General features: G+C 42.0%; 1 protein-coding gene across 1 annotated transcript in view; it reads right to left on the bottom strand.

Annotated features, from left to right (window-relative positions):
- Susd5 (sushi domain containing 5) overlaps nucleotides 1-21,295 on the bottom strand; it is a 53,567-nt gene extending 32,272 nt beyond the window's left edge. Inside the window, exons 1-3 of the mRNA XM_076868896.1 lie at nucleotides 21,184-21,295; nucleotides 13,718-13,895; nucleotides 10,492-10,610 (exon numbers count right to left, since the gene is read on the bottom strand). Of these exons, the coding sequence (XP_076725011.1) occupies nucleotides 10,492-10,610; nucleotides 13,718-13,895; nucleotides 21,184-21,295 (409 nt within the window). The remainder of the gene's footprint in view (nucleotides 1-10,491; nucleotides 10,611-13,717; nucleotides 13,896-21,183) is intronic.
- Nucleotides 21,296-21,935: the final 640 nt, after the last annotated feature.

Genomic DNA, 21,935 nt, shown 5'->3' on the forward strand with positions numbered 1-21,935 from the left:
GTATTCGCCTTCTCCCAGGTTGGTTAGGCTTTGAAGAAACACTAGCAGATTAGGTTCTGGTAAAGCCATTTCTCCTGAGGGCAGGACCTGTGAAAAACAGAATGCTCTGTTCTATTTCCAAATAGTTCCTTTTCTCTTCTTCCTGCCAGAAAGGACAAGGGAATTTTTCTCTGGTATTCTTGATGAGGACTTGGTAGAGTTTCTGGAGGTAAAACTTCTCAAAGCATGCCCCTCCACCAACCCCATTACAAATGGCCTCCTGGGATGAACCCACAGACCCATCCACACTGACCCTCCAGCAATTTGTGATTCTCCTACCCCAGTGCTGGTTCCCTGGAGGTTTCTGCCATTGGGTTTCTGCTTCAGTATCTCATCATTCTCTATATCTGTCTCTCTCCAGATTGGGGGGCAGTGTTATGCCCTGTGACCTCGCTTCTGTCAGTTTGCTGTGCTTACCGGGACAGTATGGTGCTTCTAAAACACTTAGGTGCTGGGCTAGAAGTCAGAAGTGGTTTTTGGTTTGGTTTTCCATGTCCCTTCTATAGTTTACCTCCAGCTTTGAAAGGCTACATTGCAGTACATATTCTTTAACCTTCAGACAGACATTGATGTTGATTCTGATTTTTCACCATAATAAACAATGCTATAACGAACAGTCTCCTATGTACACGTATTCTACATTGCTTATTTCTTTAGGATAAACTTATAAATGTGGAAGTGTTGCACCAAATTGTTAGAGTGACTTTTTGTTTTTTCAAAAAAGAAGTTTGTTTTTGTTTTTGAGACAAGGTCTTTCTATGTTGAGCAGGAACTTGTAACCCTCCTGCCTCAGCTTTTTGAGTAGCTGAAATGAGAGGCTTGTGCCACCATTCCTGGCTGAGGAAATAATTTTTCATTCAGATTTCCTCTTCTAATTTTACAAGTTGCTTTCCTTTAGTCCTTATGCAGACAAATTACCTAATAAGGACCCTGCTTAAAAGGAGATATGCTGAGAAAAGATGAAAATAGAAAAGACAACTTGTGCTTTTAAGCGACCCCACTTGCCCTAACAGCTTGTAGTCTGGGTAGCACTTTTTCAAAGAGACTCAACACCATGCACATTCTTTAATATGAGAGAAATTTTGCATGTAAAAAGATGTGGGATAGGGCTGGGGATGTGGCTCAAGCGGTAGCGCGCTCGCCTGGCATGCGTTCGGCCCGGGTTCGATCCTCAACACCACATACAAACAAAGATGTTGTGTCCGCCGAAAAACTAAAAAATATATAAATATTAAAAATTCTCTCTCTTTCTCTCTCTCCCTCTCTCACTCTCTCTTTAAAAAAAAAAAAAAAAAGATGTGGGATATAAAATACATATCCCATAGCACAGAACAGCTGTCTTCATTTTGTCCAAAACCACCTTGTTTGGATAAAGGGATAAAGAGTCAACCATAAGTTGCCACAAATCTAGAAACACCCTCAATAGAGGGGCAGGGTGGGGATATCATCCCAATGTACCTTCTGAAAGACAAACTACTCCCACTAGCCTCTATCAAGTCAGACCAATGGGATTCCATACCAATGGGTATCTCAGGACAGAAGGCTCATTCTTTCTCTCCTCCATGCTCAGCTGCCTATGGCCCACCTGAGGGCACTCCTACGTTCTCCTCCTTCAGGATCTAACTCTGGGAGAATGGAGGCTCTTCATCAAACTCTATCAAAGAACAAAAACTTGCAGTCTCACATAGTTCTATGTATAAAACACAACACCAGTTCCTTGGAAGGAAAATCCAGGAGCAGGGCAATTGTTCTGAAAATAAAGGGGAACCTCAGGTCAAATCCACAGCCCAGACTCTTGAGGATCTCCTTTTTCAGAGTTAATTTCCAGATTGACAAGGGCTAGAATCTGGTTCAGGAAAACCACAATCAGGCTCCTGAGAGTCTGGGTACACAAGCCATATGTTTCTGGATTTCCCACAAATGTTCAAATCAGGAAACACACTGCTTCTGAGCTTGTGTGATTCAGGAGCTCCAGGACAACAGTTTCATGCATTAACACAACCAAGTGTATGCCAAAAACACCACTCACATCCAGGTGCAACTTGAATTAGTCTCTTTCACTAAGCTTCTCATCTTGAACTTCACAAGAGAGCTACCGAAAACAGCTTGGCTATACACTTGAACCCACTTCTCCTCTCTAGGGAAATGGACACTTGATAAATTTACTAGTTTTATGCTACTTTTCAATTATTTTGTAGGTAGGGACTTGGTTTGTGATTCCTTAGGTCTTACAGCAGGGTTTCAATAGTGTCAACATCAATTTCTATTCTTTTCTATTCCAAGGAAAGATTTCATAAAAGATCTTTGTCAAACAAATGTGCACTAGTAATATCAAATAAGTGTGTACTAGTGAGCACATGGGGTTTGTCTCATTTTTCAATTTAAAAGGACATCTACTGCCAGTTAGAGCTTCTGATGACCAGAGTTTCCACTGAGTTTAAAACTCAAATGAAGACAGGAGCATTTATCTTGAGAAACTGTAAGACTCCAGCCTATTTCTATTACTATTTCACAAACCAAAGATGTGGAAATTGGGATACAAAGGTTTGACCTTTTCTTCATTCTTTGGTGTTACCTGAACTGTGTGACAAAGTTGTCTTTAAGCCACAGGTGCACACCTGTAATCCCAGCTACTTGGGCAGCTGAGTCAAGAGGATCAAAAGTTGAGATCAGGGCTGGGGCTGTAGCTCAGGGGTGGAGCGCTTGCCTAGCATGTGTGAGGCTCTGGGTTCGATCCTCAGCACCACATAAAAAAATAAATAAAGGCATGCTGTCCATCTAAACTATAAAAGAGATTTTTTTTTTTTTTTTTAAAGTTAAGATCAGCCTGGGCAACTTAGCAAAACCCTGTTGTTGTTTTTAAAAACAAACAAACCTGTGATTGCAGAACTCCTGGTACCAAGTGAGCCATGATTATTCCGTAACATAATACCAACGAAAATAATGTGATCTGTGAGTTTGTTTAGGTGTGATGAATTTGCTTATTGTTATTCAGTAAATTCCAACAGTATGGAAAGACCTAAATGTCTCCAGTCTATGTTAATGGTATAATTCACTATGACGTAGTTGTTCGGGTTTATAGCTTGTTTGTTAATTTAACATTATATTGTGCAATTCTCCACTGTTGAAAATTAGTTGTATTGTTTGAATTTATTTGTAAATGACTACAGATTCTTGTATAAATGTACCATAATGGACCCCCTATGGTCAGACACTAACTTTGTTTTCCTTTTTCCCCTATAAAATAATGAACACATTTGCACTAAAGGAATTTTGTACTAAAGGAGTTTGTACTAAAGGAGTTCAGGAGACTCACCCCACCCCACCCCCGCCAGGAGTAAGGTAATGAACACCAGAGTGTATTTTTAGGACCATGAAAGGGAGAGAGATGTTATGCTGGCTAAAGAGACAAGGAGCAACAGCTTGAGAATATGCATCAAATATTTTCTAAACAGTTTCAAGTGGTTTTATTTGTTCTAAGTCCTTACAACAATCCCTTCTTTTTTTGAAATGCTGATGCCTTTTGCTCCTCTTGTAACTCTCCACTTGCTTGGTTTCCCAACAGGCTGGTAGGGTGCTAGTAGATATTATTGACCAGCTCTGCAGGAAGGGCAGAGCCTGCTGGGGATGGCTGGAGGAATGGCTGTTGTGAGATGATGGGCAACGTTGGATGCAGCCTACAATAGATGAGACACCTTGATGCAATGTCTGGCACACGGATCTCAAGTTTGGGCCGCGTTTCACAGTCAGTAGGATTGTGGCCCCCACTGTGGAGCGGCTCAGCCCAACTCCCCTGACCCTCCATGTAGCCCTCGGAGCTGTCCCCTTCAGCACTCAGGTTCTTCTCCACACCCCGGGATGCTTCTTTCCGCTCATTTTCACCAAGGAGAGATGAGCAACAAAGGACTGGGGAATCTTCATTATTATAAAGCATAAACAAAAGAGCACCTGGATATTGGAGGCCCCTAGCAAATACTAGGGAAGGACCCAACTCCATGTGAAGAGAGCTGCTCCCCTACTGGGGTTTTGCAGTGCCACGAGGGCTGCTTGCTAGCACAAGCCCCACGGAGGGCCAAGAAAGCAGCTGGCTCCCATGGGCTTTAGGGTCAGAGGTTTGCACATCCTAATCTCTTTCTAGCTCTGTCTTTGGCAACTGATAACTACCTGAGGCTGTGCAAGTCACTGACAGGATTCAGGCTACTAATAAAAATACTTCTGACAAATAGTCAGAGTGAGCGTGTGGTCTTTGCTCTAACTGGAGCACACCTTGCCCTGGGTTTTCTGTCTTCCTCCAGAACTCTGAGTTACACAGAGTCCCTTTCTACGACTGTTTCTAAGCAAGTGACCCTTGCAGGTCCAGAGGTTGCTGTGGAACAGTACAGAGGAAAGTAGCTCAAGTCTGTGCTCAGAGGCCACCAGGACCCCCCATGGTACAGGAGAACTTGAGAACAAAGTCACTGCTGGTGCATCCATTTCTTCTTTTTTGGGGGGGTGGGGTGGATACCAGCGATCGAACTCAGAGGCACTCAACCACTAAGCCACATCCCCAGCTCTATTTTGTGTTTTATTTAGAGACAGGGTCTCCCTGAGTTGCTTAGTGCCTTGCTGTTGCTGAGGCTGGCTTTAAACTAGCGATCTTCCTACCTCAGCCTCTGAGCCACTGGGATTACAGGTGTGCGCCACCACACTCTGCTTGGTGCATCCATTTCTGGGGGCTGTGCATGTGATTATAAGGTGGGGCTCTGGACCTCTCACATTTACCATGTGAAAAACATGCCACGACTCCCTGAACACACTGACCAGTCCAAAGTGCAGCTTCAGCTCTTCTGAGCAACACAGAAGTGGAGAAGTCCGTCCTGGTCGTTGGTGCCCACGGGCCCAGATTACAAAGACATCACAGAGATGTCTGCCCCACGGGCCAAAAGACCCCTTGGCAACATTTCTCTGGCTGCCCTTGGCATTTCTGGGAACTGAGTGTTTGTGTGTCAGGACTGGCCTAACCCATATTTTTGTAGTGGAAAGCCTCAGTCCTGACACCCATCCAAGCCTGGTATGTGGGTGGCAAGGGAGTGGACTTCACTGGTTCTTGCAATGGATATTATTTGGGCTGCCTTCTGCAGCCACATCAGACCTGCCCAGCAGCTACTGGATCCCCCAGGGCTGTTCTGAACCTGGCATCTCTCCAGGAGCGTAAGTACAAGGGGCTCATGTAGACCCTTGTACTTAATTAAAGAGCCAGTGGGCTCTTTAATTCCTAGCCTTGCCTTCTCCTGGTTGTTTTTTTTTTTTTTTTTTTTCCTGTCTGTAATGTCCTGTACTCTCTTTCATACCCATTATTCCCATGAAACAAAATCTTACAAGTTCCATCTCAAATGCCACTGCCTCAGGAAGTCTCCCTGGTTATCTGTTTTTTTTTGTTTTGTTTTGTTTTGTTTTTGTTTTTGTTGTTGTTTTTGTGTGTGTGTAATGAAAACACATTCATTTCTCATCTGTCCCTATATACTGCCAACTCAAGTCCTCTATCATCTGTCTGAAGCACCTGCAGTATGAGCACTGGACTTTGCATGACCCTGGACAACTAAATAAATAAATGATCAACATCAAGTCAGTGATAAAGAGTTCAGTCTGACATACTTCTTGGGAGACCCTGAACTAAATATGTTTTATCAGCTATTCTACACACTGTGATTAATTGGTTACAGTCCCATGATTACTGGACAATTCCCCCAAAGCCACTCATGAGACACAGGGCCACCTCTAGGTAGACCTGGGAATTGGCTACTCTCAAAAATTCCTGTTTACTCTCCAAGACAGGTAAGCACTCAGCTCTCTTCTTGTTGACCTAAAGGAAGGGAAGCTGGGGTGGAAGAGCACAACTGGAATCCCAGGGACTCAGGAGGCTGAGGCAGGAGGATCGAAAGTTTGAAGCCAGCCTCAGCAACTTAGTGAGACCCTACCTCAAGATAAAAAATAAAAAGGACTGGGAAGGTAGCTCAGTGGTGAAGCACCCCCAGATACAATCCCCAGTGCTGGAAAAATAAAATAAACTCAAGGACGGCAATGATCCATTCTCGTTTTTAAGGGAAGTACCCGCAACTCTGAAGTATGCAGCACCGTGAAGGTCAGGATGGCTGGTGGGGAAGCGGGGCACAGCCAGCCCTGGCTCAGTGTGGACTCACAGAAGCACACAGAATGGAGCCTTGTGGTGCCACAGACAGAAGGTGAGAGGGAACTGGAAGCCTCCAGACCCCAAGCCACGGACCCCACCGACAAGCTGCCAAGAGAAGCAAAGCAAGAAAACCCAAGTGGAGGCGACTTATTTCATCAGCATCCAGTTGGTTAAAAATAACTTCACTTATTAGTTTAAGTGAGATCACCACAGGGCTGGAAATTCACTGTCAGTGAAACAAAAATACTGAAAGGAAAATGAGAGACGTCTACGTTGGTGATGCACTTTATTTCAATCAAGAAGCACGGGAGCAGGGGCCTGGGCTGTGGCTCAGTGGTGGAGCGTTTGCCTGGCACGTGTGACGCACTGGGTTCCACTCTCAGCACCACATAAAAATAAATAAATAAATAAATAAATAAACACGCACAGGAGGAAGCTGCCCTAACATTCCACAGGCCCCGTGCTCCTTCTGGGCTCTTCCCGAGGCAGATGTCTGCCATTCTGAGAGTCAGCACCCTCGTCTGTCTTTTGTCAAAGGCAAGAAGCAGCACGGTGCTCAGTACCATCAAGCATCATTCGGAAAGAAGCAACCTTTGAAGAAGTATGGCCCTGGGCTTGTGTTCGGCTGGACCCAACCAACGGCCTGTTCACCTGGGTCTGCACCAAGACCCTGCACCTTCCTGCAGCGACAGATTTCCCTTGTTGACTACAGTCAACAAAGACCCTATGAGGAAAGCAGCAACTCCTCTGAGAAGAGTGGAGGGTATGGGGAACTGTTTTCCTCCTAAAGGAGGAAAGGAGAGGGGCAGGGACAGAATTCTCTTTGAGTGACTGTGGGGAGTCTGTCCTGCTCTTGTAGAGAGCCCAATCCCACCTCAGGATGCACGGCTCACCTAAGGCCTCCTTAACAATTAGGCCCCACAGGACCAAGACTCCAGGCTTCCCCTTACAGGCCCTGCCTGTGCAGCCCTCCTGACTGGGTGGTGAGGGAGGCTGGCTGGGCTGAGGCAAACTGCTGCAGGACACAGAGCCCTGGAGGACCCTGACCACAGGAACCCCACGCTGAGCCTGCTGTGTTAAAATGGAGCCCGTCTTCAGGCACATGGACAGGCGAAATGACTGCCACTGCACATACATTATCGGAAGCGTCTTCTGCCTGGCTCACACAGGGGAGTGAGCTCAGGGAGCCTCAAAGCCAGCCAGATTCGATCCTCTGCCTCTCAGACACACACAGACCACCTGCTGCTGGGCTTCTGGTGACCAGCCCTTGCTGTGCTTGGGCCTCAGCAAGCCCCCAGTTTCACTTCACAGGTTGGCTCCCCACACCTCACAGGGTTTTTTGTTTTGTTTTTTTTTTGCAGTGTTTATGGTTATCAGTTGTAACTGTTGTTACTGCTGTTATTGTTGCTACTGAAGAAGTACATTGATCATTTGATTTTTTTGAAAAATTTTTAATTTCAAAGTTATGGAAAATTTGTAAGAATGAAGAACTTCCATATACCCTTTATTTACTAATTTACCAATGTGAATTAATTTTGCCCCCTTTGCTTTATAATTCTCTTCTCTCTCTCTCTCTCTCTCTATATATATATATATATATACACACACACACACACACACACACACATACACAAATACACTCAAACATACATATATACATATCTATGTACATATATGTAAGTATATACATGTACATGAACATATATACATGTGTATCTATATTTATAATTCTGTTTTATTTTGTTTGCAGTGCTGGGGATCAAACTCATGGCCTTGGGCACGAGTGAGTGATCTACCACCGAGCTTTATCCCCAGTCCTCTATGATTATTTTATGAACCATTTGAGAGTAAGTTGTAGATACTATGGCCCTTTGCTCCTAAAAACTTTAGTGTGCATTTCCTAAGAACAAGAACATTCTTTTACATAACTGCAGTACATTGACTAAAATCAGGAAATTTAAACATTGATACCACACTATTATTTAATTCATAATTCAGAGTCAAATGTCATCAACTATAGCTATTTTTTTTTCCTGGTCCACAATATAACCCAGAGTCACACATTGCATTTTGTTGTCAAGTCTTTTCATTCTATTTTAATCTAGAACAGTTGCCAGCCTTTCTTTTTCTTCTCAACATTTTTTAAAAGAGTAAGGTGCTCCTCAGTTTGAGTCTGGCTTGTGTTTCCTCATGATTAGATTCGAGTTATACATTTTTGGCAGGAATACCACCAAATCAATGCAACACATCAGGAGGCACAAGACATTGCTTTGTCCATGACTCAGATTTGCCGTCACTATCGTGGCTTTGATCTTCACACCCTGTACGACATGAACGGACATTTCCTGTCTTTGGTTGCATGTATTGAGATTATGGGCAAAAGGGGCACACACTTACAGTCACACAACTTGTGATGGGCTGTGCGGTAGAAATCCCGGGCTAGCCTGTTGCATGGTGAGGAGCATATGGCCCAGATCCTCTCCTCACCCTAGCCAACAGCCAGCCAAGTCCTAGAAGCAAGGCTACCTGTCAAACAGCAGCTGACCATAGATTCATAAGTGAGCCCAGTCGATGGTAACAAAAGAGCAACATAAATTGATGGTCCACAAAATTGTGAGCTAAGTATGTCATTTTAAGATACTGCATTTTATGGTGGTATGTTACCTTACAAAAGCTAAATGATAGCTCTTATTTGTTAGGGGAAAGAGACAGGACTCTTTCACTTGAGATCACAGAAGAAACAAGGTTATCCTGATTTTCTTCTAGCTCTCTCCTATCTCCTTCAGGGATCTGATGCTCCACCTATGTTTGGGATTCAAAAAATCATTTAAAAATTTTTAAAAATTTGTTCTAATTAGTTATTACATGACAGTAGAATGCATTTTGACACATTGCAAAGGATCATTTATGTGATTTTTTAAAAATCACAGATCTTGCTCTCCCTGGGTCTTTCCAAAACAAAGATACATCTCTTGATTGTTTGATTAGACAGATCAAGAGTCTCTCACAACACTCTTCAATAAAAATCAGTACCTGAAGAACCTTCCTGAACAGAGACCCCATAGCAAAGGAGAAGCCTATCATTACCAAACCTGTGGCAAACATCTTCCAGGGCCTTAGGGGTTCACTATGGCTTTCACATTGGCCAACTCCTCTGACCTCTTCCCTAGAGGTGAGGATTTGGTGCATCTGGGATACAGCCTGAGGATTTGTGTTTTTAACAAGTTTATCTGGTGTTTCTGATGATCACAGAAGTTAAAGAAATCCTGCATTATTAAAGTAGTTCTCAACATAGGATGCACATTAAAATCACTAGGGTGATTTTAAGAAAACCTCAATGCCCAGAACATTTACATCAGAATTTCTAGGTCTGGCACCCAGGCATCAGTATTTTTGAAAAAAATACTTCCCAGATGAGTCCAGTATGCAGCCAAGCAGAACCTGTGCTGATTTCCATGACTGATGATTAAGAAGTTGGCTTTTTCTTCACTCACATGAATAGTCCCCTTCAACGGCATGTGTTTCTGATAATGAAGGTGTACTTATTTTGGTGCACATGAAATGCTGCCCTGGAGACTTCTTTATGGTTTTCTCTCCACCACTCAGCTGACTTTCCAGACTGAAGGTGGATTTTCCTTCCTAAGAGCAGTTTCCTAAATCCCATAAATTTCCTTTTTTGGGAATGATAATTTTCTTTTCTTTTCAATGTGAAGACAGACTGAAGAGCAAGCTGTCAGCATTAACAACTGTAGCAGATGCTGCTGAGGCTCTGCTGTTATTCCATAGAGACATGGATCATTCCTATGCACAGGGACTCCTGATGGGCAACTATGCCTCTGTTGAAGGGCATCAAGCATGCTAGGCAAAAACTCTACCTCTTATCTATGCAAATGAATAAACCAGAAGAGCCTGGAAATTTACATTTCCTGAAGCAGCCTTTCACCAATGACTGACAGATGGGGTATAAATACCCGAGCTCCCTCACCCAATCAAGGAAACCATGAATATGTACACCATCGCAGAGATTCATTGAGAGACTGGGCCAAATCTATCCCATCTCACCACTACTGTGAACTTTGCTTAATATCGCACCAAATTACCATCTACCCTTTCCTGTCTAATTTTTCACTGCCCTATTGGCTTTTCTTTGGAAGACTTCAAAAATTTCTTTGTAAGGCTTTAGAGAAACCATATCTCAAGGCCTTCCTCTCCAGAACGCAACCTAAGACAGCAACCGACAAGATCACCCAGTTCAAGACCTTTACAAAGATGGTAGCACTGACCTTCATTCTTAATACAAAGGGCATTGTACCTGCCACCAGGAACTGGGTTGCTCTCAATTCTCACATCGATAGCTTTCACGATTTGCTGTTCATCACTTCCTTTGCTACACACTGTTGTCCTGAAACAAAGAAGGCACAGGGTTAGGAGGACTTCTCTGTGTTGACAAAAAATGGGAAAGAACAATTCTTTTCTGCTCTCAGTTCTGAATCAGCAGAGATTTTTGTGCTTCATGAGCTTTGGCTGAAAGCATCAATATAGAAACATTCTCCCTAAACAAAGGTCTACATTCAGGTAGACAGGTGGTACCTGAGTTGAAGTCATAGGTGTTGATTCAAGTTTCAGAAGCAAAACATTGGTGATATTTTCTAATATGTTTAGTTTTGACTTCATAAAATTCTGTTCTTTTTCTCTGCTTTTTTCAAATTTAGTAAGGTAAAGTATTAGTTCATAAACCTACAGTTTTTCTCATTTTCTTACATAAACATTTAATGCATTATATTTCCCTTTAGGTGTAGCTTTAGCAACACTTCATGAGTCTGGATATATTTTTTATATTCTTCAATTCTAAATATGTGCAATTCCCATTATAATCTATTTTTGTCCCATATTTCCTTGACTTATTAAAATTTCATATGACTTTTACTCCCTCCCCCAATAACATGCATCATTAACTGCATGATGTATAATGTAATACCATGTATTATTAATATGTATATATTAATTTACTTCAAATATTGCCACATATACTATTTTTTAATGTGCAGTATTATCACTGCTTTATATAATTATATAATTTTAATTTGCCCTCATATTGACTTATTCCATTCATTCTTTTTCTTATCTCCAGACTTCCACCTGCAATTATTTTCCTCCTGCCTGAAGAACACCCTTTAGTGGTTTTTGTTTGTATGTTTGTTTGTTGGTGCTGGGGATTGAAACCAAGGCCTCGGCACATTAGGCAAGTACTCTACCACTGAGCTACACCATCAGCCTTCCTCAGTGTTTCTTTTAGTGAAGGTCGAGTGTAATGAATTCTCTTGTCTTTTATCTATCTTACAATGTCTATTTCGTCTTTATAACTGAAAGATATTTCATTGGATATATAGAATTCTAGGTTGACAGTAATTTTCTTTCAGCACTTTAAAGTTACCAATCAATCATCTTTGTGTTTTGTCAGTTTGTTATTGTTTCTTTAAAGATAATCTTTCTTTTTATTCATATTTGATCCTTACCAATCTTTCAATGATGTGCCTAGTTTCTCTCTCTCTCTCTCTCTCTCTCTCTCTCTCTCTCTCTCTCTCCTTCTCTTTCTCTCTCTTAGCAGCACTGGGGATAAAAACCCAAGGCATCAAGCATGCTAGGCAAAAACTCTACCACTGAGCTACATATCCAGCCCATGGATTTCTTTTCATTTGTCCTACTCAGACTTCACAGGTTTTCTTGAATCTGTGCCTTGATGTTTTTCTTCAGTTGTGGATCATTCTTATATTATTCTTATTCCATTTCTTTAATTTTTCCTTTTATAGTTCGAATTACACAAATCTTGTTTGACTTTTACCTTTTCCTCTACACTTTCCATTCTTTTCCCGCTGCTATTTATTCTAAATATCTTCCTGTGGAATATCTTCCAGTTCACTAATTCTCTTTTTGACTCTTTTTAACCAGCTATTAGAGATTCATTTATTAGATGAAATCTGTTAGATTTATCCTCATTAATTTTAGTTGTTATATTTTTCTAGAGCTTCCATTTGGTTATTTTTTTGGTTTCCCATCTTCTGCCAAAATTGCCTTCTTGCCTTCTAAATCTTTGAACATTTTAAGGATAGTTACTATAAAGTCTATAGCTACCAATGCTAATATTTAGAGTTTCTATTATCTATTATTTCTCTTGAATTGTATTCTTGTTGCCTTGTCTCCTCATGTGACTAGTTATTTTATATTGGCAAAAATTTTTTACTGTTAATTCAATAAATTCAATTCAATTTAATTATTGAGACCTAGGATAACATTATCTTCCTCAAAAGAGACTTTTTATTGATTCTTCTAGATATCTGGAGCCGTTGAATTCAAGTATTATTCAATCCAAATTTGTGGCTTTCAAGTATTTGATGGTTTGCTGCTGTTTCTCAGGGGGCCTGTGTCCAACTTACTGTACTGTGTACTGTGTCCAGTTTACTCTTATTCCTGAGGACAGCCCAGGAAGGTACAACCCAGAGCAAAAAGACTCACTGGAAGGGGCTGGGATTGTAGATCAGTGGTAGAGTGCTGGCTTAGCACATGTGAGACATTGGTTTCAATCCTCCATACCACATAAAAATAAATAAATATTGTGTAAAAAAAAATCTTCTTAAAAAAAAAAAGACTCACTGGACCTCCTCCACAGAATCTGAATTTAAATCTCAATCCTCCTAGTCCATGAGGCTACCAAGAATGCTACTCAAGCCAGGAGCAATGGCACATGCCTGTAATCCCAGTGACTTGGCCATTGGATTTGATCCCCAACACCATTAAAAAAAAAAAAAAGTAAACCTCCATCCATCCCATGTTCCCACACAAATGCAAATGAGTATTACAACAAAAAAGAGATTAAGACTATATACCAGGGCTGGGGATATAGCTCAGTTGGTAGAGTGCCTGCCTTGAATGCACAAGGCCCTGGGTTCAATCCCCAGCACCAAAAAAAAAAAAAAAAAAAAAAAAAAAAAGACTATATACAAACATGTACTAGTTTTGTCACTTGAAGAGAAAATTCAAAATAACGAAAATAACAAAGTCAGGGATTTAAAAAAAATAAAAAATAAAAAAACAACCTGTGACTTAACTCCAGAATTTATATGAGAATTCAAAACAAGAACATTCTGAAAGCCACTTCCCATAGCACTTTGCCTATCCTAGTGCCTCCAGAGAACTGTTCCACACCCCCCCCCGCCCCCGGGGGATATTAGGGATAAAACCCAGGGGTACTTTACCATTGAACTACCTCCCCATTACTTTTTCTAATTTATTTATTATCTAAAGTATTAAATTTATCTAATTTATTTTCACTATGTTGTTGAGGTCGACCTCAAATTTATAATCCTCCTGCCTCAGCCTCTTGCGTCTCTGGGATGACAGGAGTACACCACCACATCTGGCTAGAGAACAATTATTGAGCCCCCCCTGTAAGCCTTGATCAGACCCCTGGGGTGAGTGCAAAGGAGGGTTTTCCCCAGCTGTCCAACTTACCCAAGGGTGCCATCTGCCAGCCAGCCTGTGGTGCACACCGCCAAGGTGCAATCCTGGACCACTCTCCGCAGCTCTTCTGCAGACACCAGGTGAGCACCCCTGGTCTTACAGGAAAGCCGAGCTGTCTCCAGGTCCAGGCCCTGAGAACCATTCTGAGACTCTAGCACAAAGAGCTTCCCTGTGTGGGTATAAGCACAAACATGGGGAATCTAAGATCCATGGAAATTTAATCTCAGCAAACTCACTGGCAGATGCTGGTCACAACGGTAGCTTCCCAACTGACTGAGACCCAAATGCAGCTACCTCCATTGTACACGGTCTCTGGGACCAGGTGACAACAATTACACTATTTTTTTTTTAGTGTTTACTGATGGTATTTATTTATTCTTCAGCTGGTTCATATAATTTGCCTTATTTTACTTTTATTGGTATTTATTAATTATATAGCATAGTGGGTTTAATTATGGCATATCCATATATGCATATAATTTGTTTCATTCCCCAACACCTCCCCTTTCTTTCATCCCTCACCCTGATTCTCTTTCTCTACACAAATCATCTCCCTTCTGCATTCATGATGTTCTTTCCACCCCCTCTAGCTTCAACATATGAAAGAAAACATGCAATACTTGTTTTTCTGAATTTGGCTGATTTATTTTAACGTGGTGTTCTCTAGTTCCATCCATTTTTCCCTCAGATGACATAATTTCATTCTGCTTTATGGCTGAATAATACTCCATTATATGTGTGTGTGTGTGTGTGTGTGTGTGTGTGTGTGATATTTTCTTTATTTATTCATCAGTTGATGAACACCTAGGCCAATTCCATCACTTGGCTATTGTGAATTGTGCCACCGTAAACAGGTATGCATGTATCTCTGAAGTAGGCTGACTTTGATTTTTTGGATAAACACTGAGTAGTGATATAGCAGGATCATATGATAATTCTATGTTTTACTTTTAGTTTTGAGACAAAGTCTCACAAAGTTGCCCACATTGTCCTTGAACTTGATTCCTATTCCCTCAGGCCCTCAAGTAACTTGGATTACAGGTGTGGCCACCATGCTTGGGTCTATTTCTATTTTTTAATTTTTTTTTGAGGAAACTTATAGGATGTTTTTGTTCATTTTTGTCTTTTTTGTTTTTTTTCAGGGTCTTGCTATATTGCCCAGACAGGTCTCCAACACAAGGCCCTCAAATGAACCAATATGCCTGGCTTGCTCTTGTATTCTTAAGCAAACAAATAAACAAACAAAAACCCAGCCACTCTGGCCTGTTATATAGATAAACCGTTCAACTCTTTCTTTTAAAAGATGTTTTATAAACAGAGTGGGGCAAGGCTCAGCTACTTGGGTTTCCTTGAGGTAGGTCATTCGGTGCCCCAGGCACGGATTCAGGACTCAGCTCTGTCTTCTTCTGCCTCCCCATCCTAGGTGACCCACTGCATAGCAGGTTGCTTCACTTCCCTCTGTCCCTTGCCTGAGGACATTACCAGGCCCTTCCCACAACAAATTCACTTGCACACACAAAGCTTCTCTCCTACTGGGGACATGTCCGCTACATGACAGCGGGGACCATGTCCGCTACATGATGGCTTCCTGCAGCACATCAACATGTGGGTATGCAGCAGGCCTCTAAGAGTGTGTCTCTGACATGGGAATGAGAACACGAATTCAGGCAGAGGCAGAAGCTCAGGCTGAAGCAAAAGAGAACTTTAGGCAGGAAAATCATGGCGTGCAAGGGAGCACTGTGGTCCCTAGGAGCCTCCTGGAGGGATAAAGCAATACTTTGGGTGGCCCCATCAGGTTTATAGGCAGGGAAGAAAAAAAAAGAACGAAACATCTATTTTTTTTTTTTGGGGGGGGGAGTTGAACTCAGGGGCACTCTACCACTGAGCCACATCCCCAGCCCTATTTTGTATTTTACTTAGAGACGGGGTCTCACTGAGTTGATCGAGCGCCTCGCTTTTGCTGAAGCTGGCTTTGAACTCGTGATCTTCCTGCCTCAGCCCCCCGAGTCGCTGAGATTACAGGTGTTTAACTGCACACCAAACTACAGAATATACATCTGTTTTAGGCACATGCAGAACATTTGTAAAATTGATCAAATTATTACAAATCTAAAAGAAATCTCAGGTATGGCTTGGCAGTTCATGCCTGTAATCCCAGCTACTTGGGAGGTTGAGGCAGAAGGATCCCAAGTTTAAGGCTAGCTAGCTCCTGCAACTTAGCAAGACTCCTGTCTGAAAAGTAAAATGGGCTGGGGATGTAGTTCAGTGGTGGATCACCCCAGGATTCAGTCCCCAGTATTGCCAAAAAAAAAAAAAAAAAATCAAACAAACAAAACAAAACATGAAAGACCAAAATCATACAAAGAATGCTTTTAGATCACAGCCAAAACAAGCCAAAATCATTTCTTTTATTTATCCAACACCTATATAATGTTTACTATGGGCCTAGTATTGTATAAATGCTTTATGAATGTTCATTATATTAATCCTTATAACAACTCTATGATATAGGTGGTATTATTAGCCCCATATTACAGTTAAGGCTTAGACTTAATTCTCGCCCTAGATCACATAGCTGGTATACAAAATCAAGCAATTTGGCTCTCTATCAGTGATCTTAATCACTGCACTATATTGCCTCTCAATGACAAAGTAATAACTAGGAAAATTCCCTTGTGTTTGGAAATTTCAAAATATACTTCCAAACAAGCCACGTGCTCAAAGAAGCAACCACAATTAAAATCAAACATTTTTTAACTTACAGGACAAAATCTTGTGGAGTAACTAGATTTAAGGGAAATTTATAGCCTTAAGGTTCATATTACAAAAAAAAGTATAGTTGAAATATTAATCATCTAAGATTCTATCTGTAAAACATTCTGAAAAAGAACACAAAAATCAAAGCTTCTAAAGAAATGGAAAGAAGGAAATAATAAATATAAAGTCAAATCAATGAAATGGAAAGGAACACAGAAAATACACCAAAGCCAAAAGACGGTTTAAAAATTTTTGATAAATCCCTAATAAAAGATATAAGACAGGGGCTGGGGATGTGGCTCAAGTGGTAGCACGCTCGCCTGGCATGCGTGCGGCCCGGGTTCGATTCTCAGCACCACGTACAAACAAAGATGTTGTGTCCACCGATAACTAAAAAATAAAAATATTAAAATTTCTCTCTCTCTCTCTCTCTCTCCCTCTCTCTCTCTCTCCCTCCTCTCTCACTCTCTCTTTAAAAAAAAAAATCCCAATAAAAAAAGATATGAGACAGAAAGAGAAAATACAAATCACCAATATCAAGAATGAAAGAGAACATCACTACAGATCCCAAGGACATTGAAATGCTAATTACAGACTGTGGTGTTATATATGCCAGCACATTTGACAACTTAGATGAAATGGGAAATTTTCTTAAAAAAACAACAACAGAAAAATGGACACAAATGAATTTTAAAATCTCAATATTCCTTTATCTACTAATGAAATTAAATTCATTATCTAAACTCATTCCACAAGAAAAACTCCAAACACAAATGATGTCACTAACAAATCAGGCAAACAAATAAGACAAAACAAAAAAGTCTCACTTTACAGAAACCCTTTCAGAGAACAGAAGAGGAAACAACTTTCCAATTCCTTTAGGAACCATCATAATCCTAACACCAACACCTGACAAGAAATGAAAATTACAGCCTAATACATTTGGTGATAGATTCAATAATCCTAAACCTGTTGCCCTTGCTCCAGGGTCACTCCTAAGCCTTCTTTTCTCACTGTGAAAATTTTGCTTAGGATTCCATCCACATGTGATCTTAAAGACCATCCTTACAGAGATGGCACATTTTGGTTGTTTTGTTGTGTGTTTGTTTGTTTTTGGTATTGGGGATTGAACCCAAAGGGACTCAACCACTGAGCCACATCCCCAGCCCTTTTTTATATAGAGACAGGGTCTTGTTGAGTTGCTTAGGGGCTCACTAAGTTGCTGAGGCTGGCTTTGAACTTGTGAATCTCCTGCCTAGGCCTCTCGAGCCACAGGGATTACAAGCGTGCACCCCTGAGCCCAGCAGAGATGGCACATTTTTCTCTTGAGTCCAGATCTTTTCCATTTGCTCCTTCCAGCCCCATCTTTCCCCTTGAAATATCTGATATGGTCTTTCTACGTCCAAGAATGCCCCAGTCACATCCATCCTCCCTACATCACTGTTCTGGTGATTTTGTCAAACTGTGAATCTAATCAGATCTAATCTACTACTTGAAACCATTCAATGGCTTCCTCTCCTATGAGGCTCCAGATTATCTTGACCCCACCAATTTCTCTAGCACCATCTTGAACCACTTCTCCATGGACCCTCAGCTCCAACCATTATCTCCCATGCCCCATTTCCCCTACCAACTTACAGGTTCTTTCAACACCATTCTCCTCCTGGAACACTCTTTGCCTTCTTTTGCCTAGTTAATTCTTACTCATCTTTCAGGTTCTCCTGCATCAAGTCAAAATCTCCCATATTATGCTCTCAGAGCGCTTTCTGTCCTTTACTATTATCAATGACTAAAATTGCAATTTCATATTTCATTCATAGAATTATTTGCCTAATGATTCCCTCCCCCACTGGATTTTTAAAATAAAATTTTTGTACATACATGATAATTATACATAAGAGTGGGATTTGTTGTTATATATTCCTACATGCAAACAATATAATTTGGTTGATTTCATTCCCCAGAACCTCCTTTATCCTTTCTCCTCCTGGTTCCCTTCTTCTACTGGTCTACCTTAGATTTCTGTGAAATCTTCCCACTTTTTTTTTTTTTTTCATTTTTCCAGCTGGATTTTTAAGCTCCCTAATAGAAAGCACTTATTTCTCTTCATCATTCTATATAGTGCCTAGTAGATAGTAGATACTCAATAAATATCTGTTGAATGAATCTTTCCCTATAATCATTACCCAAACATTTAATTTATATTTAACTAACATAAAGATTTTTTCCCCCATTTTGAAAGTTTTCAAAAGTCCAGTGGCAGGTCTCCTTTATGTGTGAGATGTTTGTCTCATTAGTCAAATGTAAAATAAATATTTTTCATTTGCCTTTTTCTTCTGATGTATTTTTTAGAAATGATTTCTCTCCACATTGAGCTCATCCAATATCTGTAATGCATCACAGTTTAGCTGAGCATTTCTTCTTCCTCCTCCCAGCATGTAGCACACAAATAACTAACTGTGGGAAGTGGTGCTACCTAAACATACATTGAGTAAAGCATCTTTTCATAATGTAGCTTATAATTCTTCAATGGCTCTATTATAAAAGGTGGAGCTCAGCAAACAGAATTTCTTAAAACCAAGTGGACTTCTAGTTCTTCACTGGAAAAGTGGAGAGGATAAAAAAGGAGAAAGGAGAAAGGAAACATTTTCAGCAAGTCACAAGGAGACTTGTCCCCGGTGTTGTTCTCTCTTTCCCTTTGTTCAAGGACGTTTTTGCCTTCAATTTTCTATGACCCATATCAAGCCAGATAGGTACAAAATATTGATCAGTATCCATGTCATAGTCCACTTAAGTAGTCACAATGGGGCAAAACTCTAAAACCTCATAGATATTTCTTTAAAAGGAACTAAAATTGGTACAAAAGTATACATTGTTCAAAACTTAATACTAGCTACAGTTCATTTGACATGCATTCCTTAAAATCAACTTTTTTTTTTTTTAATAACTCTACATCAGGCCAAAAATTCTAAAGAATTACCAATGGACTGGCTGTTAATAACTACTGTTTCATTTGGGGCTGACAGAAATGTTCTAGAATTAGATGCCCAAGCATGGTTTGTATAATATGACGATTATACTAAAATCCACTGAGTTGTACATTATAAAATGGTAAATTTCATGTGACTTACACTCAATTTAAAAAATTAACAGTGATCGCTGACAGTTGTAAAATCGTTCACAGCTAACTCTGAGGACAGGAAGGAAACAAGATATTCATCCTTAATTAGAAAGAGCACTTCTGCCCTATGCATACAACAAAGAGCATAAAAATTCTAAGATAATATCTGCAGTATTTTATGATTTTTCCTTGGCTTTCCCTTTTCCTTCATCACCACGCTTCTTTTTGTCAATGTTGTCTAGTTTTGTCCATTATGATGCATTTAAGAATAATATTTCAGCAGAGAGTGGTAGTTCATGCTTGTAATCCCAGGGCTCCAGATGCTGAGACAGGAGGATCACCAGTTCAAAGCCAGCCTTGGCAAAAGCCAGGCGCTAAGCAACTCAGTGAGACCCTGTCTCTAAATAAAATACAAAATAAGACTGGGGATGTGGCTCAGTGGTCCAGTGACACTGAGTTCAATCCCCAGTACTCCCCGCCCCCCAAAAAAGAATAATATTTTAAAATACACAAAGCATCCTGCAGTGGGGGGTTTCCTCCTTTATCAATCTGAGTCATCCTACGCCTGACTTATTAGAAACCCTCATGGATGTGAAGACTGATGGTTTTTAAGTTTGCTTCCTTTTAGATCCTCCTGCGTTAAGTTCAGGGGCTTTTGTGCCAAAATCAAAACACGGTTGAGTGCCGGGGTTGTGGCTCAGTGGGCAGAGCGCTTGGGTAGCATGCATGAGGCACTGAGTTTTATCCTCAGCATCACATAAAGATACACAAATAAAATAAATGTATTGTGTCCATCTACAACTAAAAAAAAAAAAAAAAAAAAAAAAAAAAACACGGTTGAATTAGTTTTTCAAAAAGGAATTGATACTGGGCCCCCGAACCTGCTGACTTAAGGCTGAATTCTGGTTCAAAAAACCAAAGCGGGTCAATTCTCAAAAAAATCTCCTATATTTTATGTCTTACCCCCACCTTGCATTTTGGGCTCCAGCCCCATTGTTTTTTTTTTTTAATCATCTGTCCCATTTTCCCTGTCATTCAGTCTTTGCAGAAGCGACAGCTATTCCCTCTACCCAAGGCACTCTCTTCTCTTCGCCTAGTGAATTCCCACTCATAGTTTAGATCGTCCTGGTCCAAGTCAGTGCATCCGAGGGTGTGATCTAACCAACGGTCCTGTCGTCCAACACATTTAACAGTCCTTGAGAAATTGAAAGATGGTGGAAACGTAATCCCAGCCAAGGTGGTTCTAAGGCACCCAAGACGTGATTTCATCCTAAAAGCTTTAACCTGGACCTTGGAAAAGCCAGCGGCGGGACTGCAGGACCAACTCACAGCTCTTCCCAGTGCGCGCCCTCAGCGAAGGGAGGGAGAGTCCAAGCACCTAGGCTGGTGCTGGGCGCTCTGGCGCGCAGAGACTCGATGGACCCGGAGAGGGATGCTGGGTCACAGGACCGCCGCTCGCCTCCTTCCTCCCGGGCTTGATGCTTGCCCTGCCCTTCCGAAGGAGCAGCTCGGGCGAGCTTCGCCTTCCCCGCCTGACCCCACGCTCCACCCCAGGCCCTGTCGCCTCGGGAACACTCACCATCCGCCCGCACGGAAAGGCGCGGCACACCCAGCAGGAGCAGCGATGCCGCCCAGAGGGCAGACAGGCGGCTGTGCGCGGGGACACGCGAGCCGGGTCCCTCGGCAGTCATGGTCCTGTTGCCCGCTGGCCGGCGGGCTCCGCTGAGGGCTCCAGTTGCGATCGGGGTTGCCCGGGACACTGCCCAGCGCCCGCCACTTGGCGCTGCGGTCTTTGCTTTGCTAGCAAGTCGCTAGCTTCGCGCCCGGAGCGCCTAGAGGAGGAGTGAGGTGAGCTGGTGGAGGTTTGGGGCGCTGGAGCCTCAGAAGGAGCGCTGGGGCTACCAAACTCCCGGGGGTCTTCTCCGTGGCGCCGCGGAGGCGGCTGTAACCCGGCTCCGCCTCCGCGCTGGGCACCTGGAAGCCTCGGTGCCAAAAGGGGCTGCGCCCGACCGCCCGCTCTGAGGGCGACGGCGGGCGGAGGGTGAGGGCGCCAGGAGGCGGGGAGAGCAGAGTCGGTAGCTAGAAACCCGCTCCTGTCTGGGGTACTTGGACCGGAGGGGGAGGGTGACGCAGGGTGACAGGCCGAACCCCACTGGAAGGACCATTAAAAACTGGGTGCTTAAATCTGCCTCTTGACTTTCCAAGAGGAAAGTTTTGACTTGACGTCCTTTTCCAGAACAGGAACTTTTTTCTTTTTTCTTCTGTAAAGGTGAAATTTTTAAGCTGATTCTAAGCCACAGAGCCAGAGTTAAAGTGTAAAAGACCGGACAT

This window comes from Callospermophilus lateralis, chromosome 1, assembly GCF_048772815.1.
Source record: "Callospermophilus lateralis isolate mCalLat2 chromosome 1, mCalLat2.hap1, whole genome shotgun sequence".
In the NCBI taxonomy this organism is placed as follows: Eukaryota; Metazoa; Chordata; class Mammalia; order Rodentia; family Sciuridae; genus Callospermophilus; species Callospermophilus lateralis.